This window comes from Lindgomyces ingoldianus (assembly GCF_010093535.1).
Source record: "Lindgomyces ingoldianus strain ATCC 200398 unplaced genomic scaffold BDR25scaffold_26, whole genome shotgun sequence".
Taxonomy (NCBI): Eukaryota; Fungi; Ascomycota; class Dothideomycetes; order Pleosporales; family Lindgomycetaceae; genus Lindgomyces; species Lindgomyces ingoldianus.
In genome coordinates, this window is record NW_022985187.1 from 447,043 (window position 1) to 466,988 (window position 19,946).

Genomic DNA, 19,946 nt, shown 5'->3' on the forward strand with positions numbered 1-19,946 from the left:
GCGACGTGATGTGGGCTCGGGGGGGGTTTCAGCGCGTCTGGCAGTCGAGCAGGGATGTGCGGCAGAACACGTGCGGCTGCAGCCGACTGCAGCAAGGGTTCGCGCAATTTCATCGAGGGAGCACTGCACCGCGCCAGACACAACAAACCTCGTCTGCCTCCTGGAGCCCCTCTCACCACCGACCGACGTGCCATGAACTCGTCCCGCCGCCGCGCATGACCGGCACTCTGCTTCCTCGCGGCACTGACGCCCTCTACTTCCGACTGCGGTTCGACTAAGCACCCGCACCCTCCGCCATGGCGTCCGGAGGAGGCAACATCAAGGTGGTGGTGAGGGTGCGCCCCTTCAATGGGCGAGGTGTGTATTGCCCGCTTCTCCCACACGCTTTGTCACGTCTTACACGTCGCAGAAATCGACCGCAGGGCACAATGCATCGTGCAGATGAAGGGCGAGCAGACCATCCTCACCCCCCCCACCAACATCGACTCCAAAGGCAAGGCCGCGAAGGCCGCCCTGGAAGGCAACAAGACCTTCGCGTTCGACAAGTCCTACTGGTCCTTCAGTCGCAACGATGCGAACTACGCCGGGCAAGACCACCTCTTCAAGGACCTCGGCCTGCCGCTCCTCGACAATGCCTTCCAGGGATACAACAACTGTATCTTTGCCTATGGCCAGACCGGCTCCGGGAAGTCGTACTCCATGATGGGCTATGGAGAGGAGTACGGCATTATCCCGAAGATTTGCCAGGACATGTTTGAGCGGATTGGCAAGATGCAGTTGGACAAGAACTCGCAGTGCACCGTCGAAGTCTCGTACCTGGAAATCTACAATGAGCGGGTTCGCGACCTTCTCAATCCTTCAACCAAGGGGAATCTCAGGGTCCGAGAGCATCCCTCCACGGGCCCCTATGTCGAGGACCTGGCCAAGCTCGTCGTTCGGTCGTTCGCCGAGATTGAAAATCTGATGGACGAGGGTAACAAGGCGCGTACGGTTGCCGCAACCAACATGAACGAAACCTCCAGTCGATCGCACGCCGTCTTTACCTTGACACTTACCCAGAAACGGCACGATGTCGAGACAAGCATGAGCGGCGAGAAGGTGGCCAAGATTAGCCTCGTAGACCTGGCGGGTTCGGAGAGAGCGACGTCTACGGGGGCCACAGGCGCGCGGTTGAAGGAGGGCGCCGAAATCAACAGGTCCCTGTCTACCCTTGGCCGTGTCATTGCGGCGCTGGCGGACAGGTCTACGGGAAAGAAGAAGAACGCACAAGTGCCATACCGAGACTCGGTCCTGACGTGGCTGTTGAAGGATTCCCTGGGGGGTAACAGTTTGACGGCTATGATTGCTGCCATCTCGCCTGCCGACATCAACTTCGAGGAGACCCTCTCAACCCTCCGCTATGCTGACTCCGCTAAGCGCATCAAGAATCACGCTGTGGTCAACGAAGATCCAAACGCACGTATGATAAGAGAGTTGAAAGAAGAGCTTGCATCGCTCCGTTCTAAGCTCAGTGGTGGCGGCTCCCCAGGTATGATGGAGGAACAGTATGCCCCTGACACGCCCCTAGAAAAACAAATGGTGTCTATCACGCAACCCGATGGTACCATCAAGAAGGTTTCCAAGGCCGAGATCGTGGAGCAGTTGAATCAATCTGAAAAGCTGTACCAGGATCTCAACCAGACGTGGGAGGAGAAGCTGCAGAAGACGGAGCAGATTCACAAGGAGCGGGAGGCTGCACTTGAAGAGCTTGGCATCAGCATCGAGAAGGGCTTTGTTGGCCTATCAACACCCAAGAAAATGCCACATCTAGTAAACTTAAGTGACGACCCTCTCCTAGCGGAGTGTCTGATCTACAATCTGAAGCCAGGGACAACGACCGTTGGGAACGTGGACACTGCGCAAACTGCCGAGATCCGTCTCAACGGCTCGCAAATTCTTCACGAGCACTGCACTTTTGAAAACGTGGATGGCGCAGTCACTGTTGTACCGAAGGATAACGCAGGTGTAATGGTCAATGGTATCCGCATTGACAAACCCAAGCGATTACGGAGTGGCTACCGCATAATTTTGGGAGACTTTCACATTTTTCGTTTCAATAACCCACAGGAGGCCAGGGCTGAGCGCGCAGAACAAACCACCAGCCTTCTCCGTCATTCAGTAACTGCCGCTCAGCTCGGTTCGCCATCCCCACGACCTGGTCACGAAAGATCATGGAGTACTGTCAGCAGAGCAGAGTCTGAATTCGATTCGGATAGTCCCCGTGCTATGTCTCCTGCCCCCTTTCAGCGTTCTGGCCGAGACTCAGACTGGTCTTTTGCTAGGAGAGAAGCAGTTACCGCGCTGTTGGGGACTGATCAAAAGATCGCTGCCCTGACTGACGAAGACCTTGACTCACTCTTTGAGGATCTTCAAAAGCTGCGTGCGACTCGAAAATCCCGCCCAGAGAGCCGGTTGTTCGATACAGAAGAGGATATGGAGTCTGTGAGTTCTTATCCTGTTCGTGAAAAGTACGCTTCTACTGGAACTATCGACAACTTTTCCCTAGACACAATCCTAACAGTGCCGTCAACCCCGCAACCGGGGGAAGAAGAGGAGCGTCTGCGACTGGTGAGAGAGGACATGCAGAAAGAGCTAGACAAGCAGAAGGAAGAGTATCAAGCGAAGCTGAAATCCGCTGAAGAAGCCAACGTCGAGATCGAGGAGATTAAGGCAGAGAAGGCGAAGATGGAGGAGAATCTGCGCACAGTGAAAGAGGAGATGCAGAAACAGCTTCAAGAGCAGAAGGAAGAGTTTCAACGCCAGCTCCAGGAGCTGCAACAGCCCGTGTCTCCACAGACAAACGGCTCGGTCTCAACAAAGCCGACAGAAAAGCAGCTTAACCTAGCCAAGAATGTCTTTCACCAATGGCGACAGCGCAAATACGTCACCATGGCTGAGACCGTTCTCCAAAATGCTGCGATTCTAAAGGAGGCTCAAGTCATGAGTCAGCAAATGGACAAGCATGTCGTCTTCCAATTTTGCATCGTTGATATCGGCCACTCCTTCGCCTCATCGTATGACTTGGTCCTGAATGGTATCGCTGGAGAGGACGACGAATTTCTTGATAGTACTCCCAAGCCGTGTGTCGGTGTCAGAGTTATTGACTTTAAGAATCAAGTTGTCCATCTATGGTCACTGCAGAAACTACGATTCCGCGTACGGTTGATGCACCAAATGCACCAGTATATGAACCGGCCGGAGTACCTTCAGCACTTTAGCCTCGAAAACCCCTTCTCGGAGCCTTGTATGCCCGAATTCTCTCGAATTGGCGATGTCGACGTTCCGCTGACCGCCGTTTTTGAATCCCGGGTGCAGGATTTCCTCCTCGATGTCATTTCCCCATATACTGCCAACGTCGTTGGTATTATCCGGCTCGCTCTCGAGCCCTCATCCGCAGAAGCTCCTTCAACTACTTTGAAATTCAATGTTGTCATGCACGACCTCATTGGTTTCCCTGAAAGGGAAGGCACACAAGTGCATGCCCAGCTATTTTTGCCTGGCATCTCGGACGAGGGGGGTGCCACAACCACGCAAATGATCACAGACTTCGATGAGGGCCCAGTGCGCTTTGAGAGCGTACACAGCATGAGCCTTCCTTATCCCAGCCCGCGGAACACGTTCCTTCGAGTTTCCATATTTGCTAAAGTTTCGACCATGCATCTTGACAAGTTACTAAGTTGGGATGATATGCGAGATTCTGCACCGAAGCCAAAGCAAAAGCGGCGCAACGCCCGGCTTCCAGAATCCGAATTCTTCACTGAAGATACCCACGACATTTTTTCGAGAGTACAGATCCATGAAATCTCTGAAGATGGAAGCTACCAGCCCGTCGAGGTTATCCAGGGTAGTATCGTGGATTCAGGGGCATATCAACTGCACCAAGGGCTGCAACGAAGGATTGTCGTGAACCTCACACACACCTCAGGCGAGACATTACAGTGGCAAGATGTGTTGTCCATGCGGGTGGGACGCATTCGCCTTCTTGATGCATCTGGCAATGCACCGGCCTTGGACAGTCCGATCAAGGAGGTCCCGGTCAAGCTTGTCTCAGCGCCTGTTGTCAAGGACAATGCTGATGGCACCACGAATGTCACTTTCATTGGCCAGTGGGATTCTAGCATGCACGGCTCGCTTCTGCTAGATAGAGCCACGCCTGAGAAATATCGCGTCCAAGCTTCTTTGCTCTGGAACGTCAGCAGCGCGAAGCTCGCCGAACCGATGATCTTCTCACTCGACCTCTCTATGCAAATCCGAGGTCGGACATATATTCGGCAAACTTCCATGTTCATGCAGCTGTGGAACGCGACTCGAGTTGTCCACTCGACTGTTGGTATATTCTCTGTTGGCATACGGCCTACATCTGTCAAGCGAGCTACGGATCTCTGGAGGATGAATACACGAGATGACTACATCAGGGGTGAAGAGCAGTTGAGCGGCTGGACACCGCGAGGAGTATCCCTCATCCGAGACTTTATTAGTACCGAGAAACGGCGGCGGAGGATAGCAGATATTGAGATTGCAAGATGTGTACTTGGATCCCGCGCCCTCACCACCTTTTCTACATCCACATCAAACTCCAACTTGGACGAGCGCCAGACCAATCTCCTCAACCGCGTCATCTCCCTGTGGCAAACCAAAAAAGCCCCCGCTGAAATCATCCTCAATCCTACAAACCTTGAACCCCCATCTTCCGGTGCAGCCTTCGCACCCCAACCCCGGGATTCCCCCAGCCCCGCTCCCTCGCTCGTCGCCACAGTCCGCTACATCTCAAAAAACCCGACACTCTTGAAGGGTGGATACCTCCTCATGCCCGACACGAACAATTCCCGCTGGGTGCGCCGCTTCGTGGAACTCCGTAAGCCCTACCTACATATCTATAGTGTTCCTGAAGGCGATGAACTCAACGCCATAAACCTATTGAATTCCCGAATCGATCACCAGCCGCAGATCGCACGCCTCCTCACTAACGGTGCTTCGACAGGTGCTTCGCGAGGTGTTGATTGCGTCTGGGCAGTGTTTGCGAGGAGTAATACGTACCTGTTTAGAGCGAGAAATGAGAGGGAGAAGATTGAATGGATTTTGAGAATCGATCAGAGTTATTTCACGAGCTCGGGGAGTGAGACACCGGAAGATTGAAAGGCTTGTGTTTGTGGTTTGTGGGGCTTTTTGTGTTTTGTTCTTTTGTATCTTTTAAGCTGGCGGTTGTGCCGGCGTCCTGTCCTGACTGTTGAATCACTCACTCATTGTACTGAACGTCCTTTTTTTTTTTCCCTTTGTTAATGGTTGACTGGCTGCGTGGCATTGAATTTCTTTGGGTTGAGAGGGGCAGGCGTTTTTCTTTATCTGGGCTGGGCTGGGCCTTTGGATACCCTTGCGTGGATGGCTATCCCGCTTCGTGTGCTGTGAGACTGACAGACTAGAGTGTAGAGCTGGAGATTAGAAAGAAATCATAATTGAGATTTCAAGTGCTATATTGAACAACGGGGAAGTGTGGATGATGAAACCAATGCTATGTTTTTGTAGCAAGTTGGCGACTTGGAAGAATTAGGAATGAATTGAGACGTGGTGTGATGGGAGCCAATAGAGGGCTTGGTAGAGATTTAGGAAATATGATTAGGTCCTCTTAGAGGTTTCTTAAATGTTGGGAAGAGTCTCAAGAGGTTAAATCCTATCTAACCTTGTTGCGCGGTAGACGGCAATGACTGTAATAATTGCAGGTAGAACAGTGCCGTCGAGGTTTTTGGGGAAGGAGGTATGGGAACTAATCAATTGCCACAGATGCTCCCTAACCTTGGAAGCGGCGAAGCAGCTCACTCTCGTGGTCGAAACGATTCCTTCTTCCTCCCCTAGTTATTTCTTCACTAAACCGGAATGGCACAGAATGGCAAATGTACAGCCGCACTTGACATCTCTTCTTCAAAAATTTCAAGCTAGGCTGTTGAGTACGCAAGCCTTATTAGGTGCCAAAGAGTATGGATTCAGGACATCACAGAGAGACCTTCAATACAGCAAGTGTCGCATAGGTAGGCGCCTGTACGAACAGCGTACGGCGCAGCTCTGTCACATGTATTAGCCCGAGGAAGATTAGATGGCTCTGGCCACGTGTTGTTCCATCGAGCGGATCTGTACGTAGTATTTAGTCAACTCCTTCTCAGCTCAGTTCTCGAGCAAGGCGTCTGATCGATAGTTCCTCAATCGATATGCTAGATCACAGCTCCTTTTTGTTCCCACAACAAGCTTTTCACACATTTCTTCATAATCCTCACTATGATGTCTGCTCGTATGTGTTTCTCTGCGCTCTCCTTCATAGTGGACTAAATCCACAATAAGTTTTATTCCCCGAATCCTCGCCTTTTGCAAGCAGTATCCTCAATCTCATTATCTAACAGGCACGCCAGATGCTTATCCCACGTCTTAGGAGATGAAGCCTCCTACCTAGTTTATCTAGCTTCACATAGGCCTGTTCAAAAATACTATGTTTATCCAAAGACTATGATAACCTCACAGAAGTCACCAAAACCGAGGTGTATCTAATATTCTGTTGAGGGGTAGGCAAGTCACTCTAAACAAGTATTCTGGCGAGATCATGCCATGGGCGTTTATTTTGACCGGGGATGATATGGTAGACCAGCTTAGGGCATATTTCGGCATACAAGCAGTCTCGCCCGCTCCTGCACACCATTCTCAGCTTGAATTCCAGGTCAACTCTAAGCCATATATCACATACGCAAAGGAGCCCGGGAAGGACGCGCAAGTGAGTCGGGACCTTCTAAACTTCCTGGTTCCAGAAGAAAAGCAGAAATTAATCAATGAGCTTCCGGACGACCCAGGCAATATTGTAGCACAGGATACACTGAAACTGACTGAGGAAAGCCTCAAGGATGTCGAAGGTCATGAGGGAATTGGAGTAGTGATTGAGGACGTTGTTGAGTGGAATTGAAAATGAGTTAAGGAGGCTAATTTCAACATAGCATAATTTTTAGGACTAAGTAGGTACGAGCCCTCACTGCAATGTTTCGTATAGATAAGAGCATTAATCTATTCCATTCTCACAGGGACAGCAACTTTTGCTCATCAATGCGAAGTATTACCCTCTATGGTGGATGCAATGGGTTTAAGTCAAGCCTGGCTATGCGTCCTACCCCACGGCTGGATTCTGTTTGATCAAGCTCCTTTGCAATTTTTCTGCTGGCCGCGTGGCAGGCTACCTACCTATAGCATGATGCGGAAGCATTTGTAAGTTCTTTGTTTGTGGGGATATTTTGCCAGACCGTTGAGGTTGCTGCTGAGGAGGAGAGATTGATTTGAATAATAAATATTGAATAACTAGTTGCTTGAATTATCATAAAAGGTTGAAGAAGTTACTTTCTTTGCTGCATCTTGTCACCGTGGAACACAAGGGAAGTAATTTAAGACATGGATTAGCACCCGATTAACTTTTAGCTTAATTCTAGCAAGATGCTCAATAGATAGAGCCCACCTAGTGATACTCGACATTATTTGACAACCTGCCAGAGCTATAGTTAGGTTGCAGCTTATAACACTCGAGAATAGAGCTATGCCTTCAGCGAAGTGAAGCGAAGGGCAACTTAAAGGACAGGAAAGGAAATAACAACATTAAGGTAAGGAAAGGGGGGCATTGAAGTGGTGGAAAGGGTCGCTTTAAATAGAATGAAGGAACACCTTCGAGGCCATGTGAAAGTGAAGGCTGAGGCACACTCGGGCCAACGACCCACAAACCGCGCTAGTTTAGCCCATTTATCACGTGATGCAATGGACCGTGCACCAACCTCTCAGTATATAAGAACCTCTTCCCCCCGCCCCAAGGGAAGTTGATCATACTTAGTGAGTCCTTCCCAACTACACCCAAAACTTTGGACATAATGCTAACAACGCTCTAGCCTTGTTGGGATCACTCTGATCAAGAATAGAGTCGATCAATCAGGATCTCCTGCATTGCACAGCGCGGAGAGGTCTTGGTTTGAATCTCCTTCGGGGGCTTCACCGGCGTAATTTTTGCTGGTCTACTTTACTTTTTCATTAATTCTATCGCTATTGTGCGATGGGTTGAGGAAGAAGTTTCTGCTTGTCTTTATGTACGTATGTATGTATGGAGTCGTGGTCGCTAGTTGCCTGTTGGAAGGGGGTTCGGTGAAGAATTTTCGTTGGCTTGTGCGATGTTGTCGCGCGTAGTGTTCTGGCTGCTGGGCTAACTGTAGGAATGCAGAGGGACAGTTATTCTAAGTAGCTTTCTAAATTCAAAATCCTGATATTTGGTTTCCCTCTTTAAGTTATTCTCTGTAGCTTCATCTACCTAGGCGCTGTTGTCTTGCTGCCTGCTGTCCGGCGCCGCTCCAACGTCGGCTTTTCCGCAACCTCGCCTGCACGCATCTTGGTGCTGTCCTGCCTCACCCCGGCTCTGCTATACTTTTCTCACCGCACCTTACCACTCCCTGTTACAGAAACCTTAGTTACCTTTGCGAGTCTGGCCTTAGCTCAACGCAGCAGTAGTTCCCACACTCTACAGTCGTTGAGCTCGTGCCAGATCGACCATTCAGGCTAAGATATTTCGAAAGCTAATATCCACGTAGACTCACGCGATCCCAACTCCTTCCGAAGGCGCGACATCCTCATTCGACCTACTCCTACATTTTCGCTCGCGATAGGTCAATAACCGAATCCCCGACCAGGACAAGAAGCAGTACAAGATTCGCACATTCTCGGAGCAGAGCTTCCCCGCCCACCTGTCGCTCGGATTCGCTACGTGCGACAAACAACTTGTACGGTGTCGAGGTTTTTTAGATCCGAGAAATGTATCTTCACTTTCATCTAAGGTGGCGATGCTATATCAGTGTTAACTTTTCGTGCTTCGAATAACATCATGTTTATATTTCAGGGCCACGCACGAGAATAATACCATTAAAAAAGGGGACAATCGCACATATCAATATGCTCGGTACCTGCAGTACCCATAACAGGTGCAAGGCTGAGAAGGGAGAGAAGGGAGGCTCGACGGCAGGCATATCATAGGCTTGATTGGGAAGGACCTGACTCCTTCGATTGATACAATGTGGCACTGTTGTGTAGGAACCTCAAGGTATCAGGGTAGCCGTAGACTCCCATCCGATAGCTAGTTAACTCTAAGTAGGCATCTAAAAGGGTGCATACAGGCTTTTGTCTTGGCTTCTTATGTGATGTCAATTCGTAACAGTCATTAAGACCCCATTTCTAAGGTCAGATACTACTGTACATTCATTCCATACTGTCGTTGCTCCATGCAAGAAGAAAGGAAAAAGCTCATCGACATACCCTCAACCTACCATACATGTACCTGAAGAAATGTACATACATGCTTGACAAGACCTCCAAAGAGAACGCCAATTCCAACTTCACAAAAGTGCGAAAATCCCAATGCTATACCAATTAACGAAGCGCTAGAGAATTCTGAACACCATTGAATGCCCTTGTTTATACTGACGACTCCTCTAATGTCGTTAATATGCCCCTACAGTCTGCTTCGAAGATATGAGAAATTCATGGAAAATTGGAAAGAGTCTGTACTGTATGTAGAAGAAATCATAGACAGAGGGTTGAGGAGGTATGCGCTCCAGAAAATCATAAACGTGATGAACTAAAATGAAAGGAAGGAAGAGACGAAGACAGAAAAGAAAAAAAAGGTCATGGGAGTATGCTCTTCCGGAAAACATGGACGGAAACAAAACAATTTTGTCGAATGCATCCAGCACGTGCTAAGACTGTGTTGACGGGTCCACGTTTGCGTCATCAGAGCCCCGAGCAGTCGGCCGTGCGGTAAAGTCAAACGTAGCGCTATCATCTTTCCCAGTCAATGCCGGAGACCTGCTGACTCTGACCTTCTGGCTTCGAAGAGAGTTCGTTCTCGTAGGAACACTGGGTGCGGAAATCGTCCTCTCCATCGGTGGAGAGCCCGCTAACGGACTGTTAGGATAAAGACCTTTGATAGCTGCACTTCGGCTCTCGCAAGTATATCGGCTGTTGGCACTTCTCTGGCTTCCGCCATCTATACTCGATCGGTTGCTAATTGCATAACCACTGGTACGGCGCGAGGCTCCTTCTCCTCGTTCCTTGCGGAGCTCTTCGTTTGAATTGCGGGACGACCCGAGGCCGGTGGAGCGACGGGAAATTGATGGGTTGCGGGTACCATGTTGTCGAAGGCCGTCGATTTCATCAATTGCTGCAAAAAGGGGGGATGGAGGAGTGACAGCTCGGGATCGTGGTGGCGTCGGGACTGATTGTTCAATTCCTTGGATTTCTACAGCCATGTTGGAAGATTCTGGTGTCCTTGTGGGCAGAGGTAGAGGAGGAGGAGGAGGAGGAGGAGTGAGGACTGCGCCCTCTGTTGGTACTGGTGGTGGTGGAGGATGTGGAAGAATGCCACCCTCGGCTGCTGCTGGCAGTGGAGGAGGAAGGAGAGGACTGTCATCATTGTTCGATTCTGGAGGGGGTGGGGGAGGAGGAGGAATGGTGCTCTCAGTCTGTGGAGGAGGCAACGGGGGAGGCGGAAGAATAGCACTCTCTGCTAGAGAGGGAAGCGGTGATGGAGGAGGGTGCGTCATGTCTTCTATCGGCACTAGCTTTCGAGTGTAGGGTGGCTTCGATGGCTCCGCTGGAGGGGGAGGAGGAAGGGGGGAAGGAGGGGGAGACGGAGCAGTCCGCAACTCAGTTGCCTGAGATGGACATGGAGGCAGAACGGGTGATTTGATTTGATCTTCTCCAGCTATCTCAGGTGTTGGGGGAGGCGGCTTCCTAGGTGGAGGGATCATAGGCGGCGGAAAATCAGCAGCAGTCGGAGAAGTGTTGGTGATGGGAGGCAAACCCGCTTGTCTGAGTTCCTCCGCCCTTGCCACCACTGGCTCTGCATCATCGTACAAGGCAAGTCCATGGTGATAGACGCACCCCTTATCCGGTTTCTCATCTTCTGATGAGCGGAAACATTCGTGCCTAGGCTCACGGTAAATGACTGGGAATAACCTCAAGAGCAGTTTGGGCTGTTCGTTCAACTCCTCGACGGTACCGACGAGTGACGGGATCGGTGTGTTTTCTGGATTGTATGCGGGCCAGTACTCCAGTCCAGTGAACCCATGCGCCTCGTCCTGGACAGCAGGCATGGTAGCGGTGATAAGCTCTCGTTCGAGTCGCGCGAATCGCCAAGTTTCAGCAGCCAGCTTCACGATCCTCCTTACCGCAATCCTAATGCCCTCCTCTTCCTTGGGATCGGCAAAATACTTGACCGCAGTAACAATCTCGTCAACCACGGTTCCTGCGGCAGTGTTGATGCGTTGCTTAGCACCGCTGCTTGTGAATGCAGCGAGGAGTGTTTGTTGGCGCCATATTGCTTCTTTGCGTGTGCTTTTGTCGCGAATATGGTTACTCATGGAAGAAAAGAGTGAGTCAGCCTTGTCGTAACGGCGGCCGAGGCTGAACAAAAAAGGTCCAAAGACTCGAAAAGTAACCATCTTGGACACAGTGTGGGCGACATAAGCTGCACGAAGTTGCCTAAGAGTCTGTATTAGTGAAAGATATTTTGTAACCCAATTGACCGCGTACCTTGATGCAACGGTGTCCCCAAGAAAAGATGGTAGTTCCGGAGGAATATTGGCCAAGACGTCGGGTGGCGGGCTCACAGGTAAATGAACAAAATGAGTCGTCGCTAAGTCTACTATTTGCTTTTGTAGCTGGGAGAACGACACTAGGCTGGGAAGACATTTCATCAGCGAGTTACTCAACGGAAAACCAAGGGGTGCAAAGGTAAAACGGAAATTACATTAAAGGGAGGAACAAGTGCTAAAGACTTATGAGCACAAATTCATCATCCTCCGAAGAGCGCAATCTGTGCCTGAAGTGGGACAAAGACCTCCGAAGCATACAACACGAGGCATTCCAGGTTCAAACTTACTAGTATGTATCACCCCTACTCTTAATCTCAGTGACATCACCATAACTTGCGAGAAGCTTCTCCAGCCTGCCCTTCTCACTTTCTAGGGTCCCAGCTACACTTCTAATCACTTCCTTCTCTTTCTCAAGCTCGGCCTTCAGCTCATCAAAGCGCTTTTGGAGCTCTTCCTTCTCCCTCGTCAACTGTTCTACTTTGGCCTTCTCCTCCTCCGCCCTGCGGTTGGCATCTGCGTGAAGCTCAATCCAGGCCTTGTCGGACTCCTCCTTATTCTTCTTGTGCTGCGACTCCATGAGCTCACGTTGCTCTTCCCAGCCTCGCCGCAAACTGTCGCGGTCCTCCTGGTGCCCCGTGATGAGTGTGTTACGCTCAACTTCCCACACCTCCCGGCTTTCTCGCTCGCTCTTTAGTAGTTCTTCTCGGTCCTTTTGAGCCATACTGAGTTTGGTCTCAAGTTCCTTTCTCACCCTGTCGAAACTTGATTCTCGTTCGCGCTGCTGCCTCTGGTGTTCTGACCTGAGCTCATCTTTTTCTTGCACAAATGCAGCCGTCGCCTCCTGCCTCAGCTTCTCTGCGAGGACGTCTGCCTCCTTAAGCTTCTTGTCAAACTGAATGGCTAGGGCAATATTCTCTGCGTCGTGTTTCGCAGTGGCCGTTACTCTCCAGTCTTCAAATTCTTTCTGTAGCCTTTCCCTCTCTTCTGTACTTGTCTTCTCCAGATTCGCATTGATGCTCTCCAGCTCTTTGTGCTTAGCTTCCCAAGCGGTCTTCGCTGCATCAAGAGCCAGTCGAGTTACCTCTGCCTCTTTCCTGAACGTATCAGTCTCCGCGATCTGTTCCTTCAGCTCCTTCATCTGCTCTTCCATATTTCCAATTTCGAGCCGGAGTCTACTAGCATCACCTGAATGCTTGCTCTCGAGGTTACTAACCTTCTCCTTCAAATGCATGATCTCGCTGTCTTTAGATCGCAGCTTCTCCTGCTGCTCGAAATCTGCTCTTCGGAGAAGTTCTTCACGAACACCAAGCTGACCATGGGTTTCCTTGTATTTTGCAAGGAGGAGGTGAAGATCAGGGATTGCTTGTGATATGCGGGAAAAGACATCAATTGTATCGTCCTCAATAGCAGAATTATGCTCCATGCTGGGAGGGCTCATAGGGAAGTCTCGTGATCCCAAGGAATCCTGGCGTTGCATGGGGGGACTGCCATACTGAGGAAAGGAAGGCGGATACTGGCCCCAAGCATCTTGGTATGGAGATGATGCGTGAGATGGAGGGCCGTAGGGAGAAACATTCGGATACCCCCCAGATTGGCTCATACTGAGAGTATGGTTTTGGTTGTGATAGTATGGTGGAGCTGTAGGAGGATAGTATCGAGGATGATATCCTGGAGGTGGCGCTGGCTGTGGAGGTGGAGGATTTGAGTAATGTTCGACAGGAACCCGGCTTGCAAAGACGCGAGACTGTTGTGCTTGTGGGGGATAACTCAAGCCTCGTGAAGGGTCCCGCGAAAGCGTGGCGATTTCACCTCTAAGTCTAGGCTGGATTAGAGAGTCTTCGTCGTCGTCGTCGGTCTCTTCAAACGCTGGTGAATGTCGCGTACGCACTCGGGTTGGTGGAGGAGTTGGAGCCGGAGGCCTGTCGTCCTCAATCAGGCGATTCACAGCTTCCGGTTTGGGCGGAGACTTTACAGGGAACGACGGTTCCGCAGAACTGTCTTTCGGTTGAGCGGTTGGAGTTGGAGATCTGCTGTCATCAAACTTTGGAAGTGCTGGTTCGTGTTTGGGTGGGGAATAAGGCCTAGAGAACGATAGTTGCTCTTCCGATTCTGGGATTTTCGGCGCTTCTTCTTTGGGGGTACTTGAAGCTGTCCGAAGATCCTCAACCACCTCAGGCGCCGGCTGAGTTTCGCTAGGGCTTGGGGCTAGTGGGTCTGTTAGTTCTGTGGGCTTCGCCTCTGAAACAGTTTCTGCAGGGGCTGGTGATGATTCTGGCGCAAATGAAGCCTCAATGGGTGGCAGTTCTAGTGCCGATTCCTCAGGCTTCACAAGAATATCCTCCTCAGCTAGCGGTCTTGGATTGATTGGGGCTGGCAACTCTGCTGAGACTTTGACTGGTTCAGACTCAACCGGCGCCGAGGATTGGCTAGATGGTGGTGGTTCGGCTGGCTCTGGAAGACTTGTCTCGGGGGCTGCGATCAATGCTGAAGTTTGGTTTGCCTCTCGTACTTTCGGGAGCTCAGATTCAATGGTAGGTTGGCTCGAAGAAGTGAAGTTAAAGTTGCATTCCTCTTTCTTCTCTTCTTGCAGCGTCTCTGGTGTAGTGCTTTCGACTGTTGGCGATTGGCTTGTTGATGATTCGGCTGGTGGTTGTGGTATGGGTAAATCCTCAATCTTCGACTCGGGTGGCAAAGCTATCGATTCTATTAGGTTTACCGAGTCTTCCTGTGTAGTATCGGTTGCTTCGGTTGCTGGTGATAGTGGCAATGTTCCAGGTAAAGTAGGAATCTGGTCTTCGAGTGCTTGTTTCGGACTGGTTGGTGGAGATGTCCACTCAACCTGCTTCTGAATCTTACTGCCCTTCTTTTTCTTCGCCATTTTGAAGTTTAGTGGTGCTTGCTCTTTATCAAGATTCCCGGGACAGAGGGCTCGTTAGAATAAATGTTCGCCTCGCACAGCGGGCTTGGGAAGGTTGCAAATATGAGGCAAGAGATTTGCTTGCGTGGCACCTCGAGAAGAGAGCCTGTATATTTGCCACAAACAAGCGCGGTTAAGACTATATACGGTTTGCTGTGGATCTGAGAACCTTGCATTGAGACAACACGAACAAGAACTCAAATCTGTCCAATGGGACAGTACTAGAAGGCTGAGCTGGCACCTCAGAAGGGCGGACTAATATATGCGCTTCCCCAATTGGAAACACTTTCGGCATTCATATGCAGCTGGTTGCGCACGTTGAGTCAACGAGAAGCAAAAATTCGGTTCACCCTCCTCGGGGCAAGCCACGAATGCAGGGAATGGACCACGCATCAGGAAATGACTAAATAAAGAGATAGCAGTCAAGACTGAAGCCTAGCAATGGCTGAACAGAAGAGCGGGAGGGTCAACCGTTGGGCAGAAATTTTGTGTGCGGGAAGCATCGATTATCAGGCGCCCATGCAAAAAGTGACTTGGTGGCATGCGTGGTGTCGTTCGGTTGGTGCGACATCAGCCATCAGGAAGCCGACCCGGCCGCCGCACGTTCGAACTTGCATTGGTCTCAAGGAATGAACCGAGATGAGCGCGAGAAAGTGGTTCAAGTCAGACGGGTGCGGTGAGAGGGCGGTTATGGACAGGCGAATGCAAGTGTGCTGGCACGGCAGGAACGTTCGCCTTAAGTTCAGGAGGCATCACGTGCTGGACTTCCAACCAGCCTTCTCGCAATCTTCCCGCCAAGCCCGGATTATCTCTCGATCCGACCTTCACCTCACTCGAGTACCTGGACCAACCGCCCGCTCCCACGCTCACGTCCAGCATTGGCCGGAGGGTTCGAGAATGACCCTTTGCCTCGGAACACATCCAAAGTTGAGGCGGCATGGGAAAGCCGCGGGCCACGCGCAAGCAGCCCATCGTGCTTTCGTCCGACAGCGATGAAGACGCATCACACTCGCCGCCCCCTAAGCGTCCGAAGAGGGGCACACTAACAAGCATATCCCAGAATGGGGCACGTGGAGACTCAAAGTCCTCCAAACAGCAGAAACGACGCGCAGCCTCACCGAAACCTCATAAGCCTCCTGCCAAATCACCCCAGAAACCAAAGCCCATCTACAGGCCAATTACATCCTTCTTCAGCAATGTCCCTCCGCCTCAGACAACTCAGCCAACTCCCAGTCCAGAAAAGCTTGCCACGAATACTCCTCTTGAGGAGGAAGACGATATCTTGGACTCTTCCGCAGATGAGCATTCCACTAAGACGCAGCCGAGAAAATCTGATACCGAAAATGCGTTAGCGGTCCGAAGAAGGGTGAATGAATTGCGCGGTCCGGACAATGAAGGACCGCCAAAGGGCAGCCAAAAATTTCTCAGGACAATGAATGGGGCACGTACCACTCCTCCATTGTCGCAGCATGTGCAGTTAGAGAATGTAGACAATAGACCATGGAATGAGAAATACGGCCCCCTATCTTTGGATGAGTTGGTAGTTCACAAGAAGAAGGTGGCCGATGTTCGAGCATGGCTGTCAGAGGTCTTCGGCGGGGGGCGCAAGAGACTGTTGCTTCTCAAAGGCTCCGCGGGAAGTGGAAAGACTACAACTGTATCACTACTCTCAAAAGAAATGGGGTTTGACATACATGAGTGGAAGAACCCGGTCAGCTCGACTTCCTCTCCTGAAGGCTTCGTCTCAATCACCGCACAATTTGAGGACTTTGTTGGGAGGACTGGCGCATTTGGAAGCCTTGCATTCGACGAACCGCTTTCGACTCGTCAGGCCCAACCAACACCCAGTACGACAAATAGACAAAAGCAGCTGATTCTGGTAGAAGAGTTCCCTAATACATTTCAACGTGCGTCTTCAGCCGTACAGTCATTTCGGTCATCCATACTCAATTTTCTTGCTGCGAATACACCGTCCGCCAGTGCGTTCTTCTCTCAGCAGAGGGATCCGGAAGAAACTATTACTCCAATTGTAATGATTATTTCGGAAACTCTTCTCTCTACGAATACTGCTGCAGCTGACAGCTTTACTGCGCATCGCCTCCTCGGCCCGGAGATTCTCACCCATCCTGGTGTCACCGTTATCGAATTTAACCCTATTGCGCCGACATTTATGACCAAAGCGCTGGAGCTTATTGTGCTGAAAGAGGCACGGAGGAGTGGCCGGAGGAGGACTGCAGGTCCCCAGGTAATTCAGCGACTTTGCGAGCTTGGAGATATTCGTAGTGCGGTCTCCTCTTTGGAATTTCTTTGCCTCCGAGGCGACGAGGATGAGGGGTGGGGTGCCAAGGTTAATTTTACGAAGAGGAAGGGTTCCAAGGATATTCCACTGACCAGGATGGAACAAGATTCCCTAGAGATGATTACACAGCGCGAAAGCACCCTTGGCATTTTCCATGCTGTAGGAAGGGTGGTGTACAACAAACGTCTCCCAGAAGACGCGAACTGCAAATCGAATCCCCAGCCTCCAAACTGGTTCCCGGAACGACGAAGGCCAAAGCCCTCTGAGGTCCAAGTCGACATGCTAATTGACGAACTTGGTACCGATACACACACGTTCATTGCTGCACTGCATGAGAACTACATTCTCTCGTGCGAAGGCGGCGATATTGAGGAAACAATGGACTCAATAAATGGATGTATCGACGCTTTGTCTGATGCAGACCTCCTTTCCACAGACCGTTTCGGCACCTCCGGAATTCGTTCACGGACGTTCCAGGGAACCGGTGCGGACAATTTACGCCAAGAAGAAATGAGCTTTCAAACCAGTGTTCGTGGCTTGCTATTTAGTCTCCCTTCTCCAGTTAAACGGGTAGCGCCTCCGCTTGGCATCATGGGTATGAAGGGCAAAGCAACTGGGAAGGGAAGTGCACATGCCATGTACTATCCTTCGTCGCTACGGATATGGAGGCAGCAGGAAGAGGTCGGTGGACTGCTCGATATGTGGATTTCGCGAGCTCAACGAGGCGAGTTGTTTGCTCCTGGTGTTGGGCCATCCAAGCATGCTGAGGCAAGCACTAGTGGTGTGGATACTTGGAGGAGGGCCGTTGGATTCTCGCACTCCACAAGGCCAACTCCTACTCCATCACAAACACAAACTGCGAAACCAGAAACAGAGGATCAACCTCCTCAAGTTCTCCTCGGGAGCGGCGGCTCAGCCCGCTACGAAATGCTCCTCGAGCGCCTCCCCTACGTTCCCCTCATCATTCGCAAATCCTCCATGCCGTCTCCCTCTATCGCAGCCACCATCCGCGACATCCAGAAAATTACGTCCTTCACTGGGGCCACAGTTGGCGCTTCGACAGACGAAGATCAGGACGACGATGACATATCAGGTGAGCACGAGCAGTGGGCTACTGATCGCCCGGGCCCAGAGACGCCGAGGCGAAGGAAAAGGAAGATTAAGATTAAGATTAAGAGTGATGAGATAACTATGGCGTTGCCCGGAATTGCGGAAAAGGATGTTGCAAATTTGGTGCTGAGTGATGATGATATCGAGGATTAGGGGTTTGTATTATATGGACTGGACTGGCCTGGTCTGACATGGTGTTGGGAGTTATATGCAATCAAATGGGATACGGAAAGGTGGCCCTGCGAATGATCTTATGGGATAGGAGGGGCTCTCCGAGTTGATATTGCTTTGGTACCATGGACATATTACTGTCTGTGTAATAGAAAGCAATCTTAACTTCAACCGTGAGACGATCTTTGTAGCGACTAATTCAGCTACATACACATGCTCTCAGACAAATGATTATCTTGCCACCTGCATAAAGGATGCTTTACAGGCCAAAAGCCTAGAAAAATCACCACACCATTTAGGCACGTAACATTGAAGCAGACCATAGGACTTTTGTCCCGTCCCTGAACGCCGCGCTAATGCAACTTCCTATATGAATACCCAATAAATCAGCAAAAGAAATATCACAAAAAGTATGGAGCAAGGAGGGCAAGTGGGTGTGATGATGGAATCAAACCACGTCTTCCATCTCCATCTCCTCGTCTCCGTCGTCGCCACCAACATCGTCGTCCATCTCCGGCGGCTTGTCCAAGACTTGTTGGGCAGTATTCTTGTTGTACATGTCCTGCCTTCTCCAACAACTTGCAAACGTGCCAGTTTTGACAAGATCCGCAATATCCGTTAGCACCTCCTTGAGGTAGGCTTCCGGCTGCCTGGTCTCCTTTTTCAACGCCTTCATAGGCCAATAAGCAAATCTGTCGAAGCAGGAATGCAGGAGATCGATGAGCTCGTTCTTGGGGATACGAGCGGCCTTGTTGATTTGCGGCTTCGGGGCTGTGGCGGGCTTGATGAAGGTCTTGAACATTTTCTGGACGTGTTGATTTGATGTGTGGTCGCCGACAGCGTCAATGATGTTGGTCTTTGTGTTAGCCCCTTGGATGGCGTGGCGGGCGCGGACGCGGGCGAAGGCGTTGAACTCGGGGGTGTGGATCGGGTTTGCGATGTATTCGCGGGTTGAGGAGCCGAGGAGTGCTGTGTGCTCTGTACATGTATTAGTAAATGGTATGTTGTTTGCCTTTGTGCCTACGAGGAGACTTACTTGGAATTGCCTTGCGATACTTGCCGCGCTTCTGAATCCTCGCTTTCGGGTCTTGTATTCCAAAGCCTACCGAAGCGCTCATTTTGCCCTGACCGTATCCGTTTGGCCTGTACCCTGGGAGGTCCTTTTCGGTGAATATGTATGTATTCCCCATTTGGTCCGCGGACGCATTCGTCCCCGTCAGCTCAAAGGCACGCGGCACCTTGGCTTTCTCCTGCCACTTATCACTCAGGAACACTCTCATCGGCGCTGTTTTGCTCGCAGCGCCTGGGCGTTGTGGGTCTGGAAGCAGCATGATCTCCCCAATCACGACCTGCTCGTCGTCGTTCCCATTGTCGGCCAGATCGTCCCATTTAGACACCTTCTCGAACAGCCACTTCGGGATGCGCGTTAACCAGACGTCTTTGTCGACACCTCTGGATGGGAGCTGGAGTTCGCCCGTGTCCTCGTAGAAATCATCATCCATGTACCCGCTGCCGGAGGGGGTACCCGCATCGGGGTCCATCTTGATGTCGGGGTCGGCTTTGATGCCGTTCATCATGAAAGTGAATGTGTTGTATTAGCCAATTCAAGATTGTTATTGCGCGTAGATGGCGTTGTAAATCTACGTTTAGTGAAGGTGGACCGCAGCGGGTTGCGGTAGGTTGCGGTGAGTAGCCGTGGGCGGCCGTGGTTGATGGTAAAGATGGGGGAGAGTGGGAGTGAGTGAAGTGTTGGGTGGTGTCT

The 19,946-nt window shown here is 51.0% G+C and overlaps 5 protein-coding genes across 5 annotated transcripts; 3 read left to right on the forward strand and 2 right to left on the reverse strand.

The window, feature by feature from the left end:
- Positions 1–143: 143 nt before the first annotated feature.
- BDR25DRAFT_265726 (kinesin-domain-containing protein) lies at positions 144–5,469 on the forward strand. Its single transcript, XM_033686935.1, has 2 exons — positions 144–357; positions 410–5,469. Exons 1-2 carry the CDS (start codon positions 297–299, stop codon positions 5,173–5,175), a joined length of 4,827 nt encoding a protein of 1,608 aa, XP_033544962.1. The 5' UTR covers positions 144–296; the 3' UTR covers positions 5,176–5,469.
- On the forward strand, positions 5,319–6,979 carry BDR25DRAFT_357866 (uncharacterized protein; the record flags this gene model as incomplete). The annotated part of the gene is made up of 10 exons (XM_033695863.1): positions 5,319–5,441; positions 5,480–5,529; positions 5,588–5,631; positions 5,689–5,719; positions 5,776–6,053; positions 6,113–6,213; positions 6,247–6,348; positions 6,401–6,450; positions 6,498–6,563; positions 6,592–6,979. The coding sequence occupies 10 exons, from the start codon at positions 5,319–5,321 to the stop codon at positions 6,977–6,979; spliced, it is 1,233 nt and encodes a 410-aa protein (XP_033544963.1).
- Positions 6,980–10,730: 3,751 nt separating this feature from the next.
- Positions 10,731–13,809, reverse strand: BDR25DRAFT_57887 (uncharacterized protein; the record flags this gene model as incomplete). The annotated part of the gene is made up of 3 exons (XM_033698773.1): positions 10,731–11,574; positions 11,626–11,772; positions 11,975–13,809. Coding segments are annotated over 3 exons (2,826 nt in total), but the record flags the coding sequence as incomplete, so codon positions are not given.
- Positions 13,810–15,431: 1,622 nt separating this feature from the next.
- Positions 15,432–18,304, forward strand: BDR25DRAFT_305132 (Rad17-domain-containing protein). Its single transcript, XM_033690351.1, has one exon. It carries the CDS (start codon positions 15,542–15,544, stop codon positions 18,164–18,166), a length of 2,625 nt encoding a protein of 874 aa, XP_033544965.1. The 5' UTR covers positions 15,432–15,541; the 3' UTR covers positions 18,167–18,304.
- A 95-nt stretch (positions 18,305–18,399) lies between these two features.
- BDR25DRAFT_265732 (uncharacterized protein) lies at positions 18,400–19,931 on the reverse strand. Its single transcript, XM_033686936.1, has 2 exons — positions 19,221–19,931; positions 18,400–19,162 (listed from the first exon to the last, which is right to left on the reverse strand). The coding sequence occupies exons 1-2, from the start codon at positions 19,759–19,761 to the stop codon at positions 18,633–18,635; spliced, it is 1,071 nt and encodes a 356-aa protein (XP_033544966.1). The 5' UTR covers positions 19,762–19,931; the 3' UTR covers positions 18,400–18,632.
- Positions 19,932–19,946: the final 15 nt, after the last annotated feature.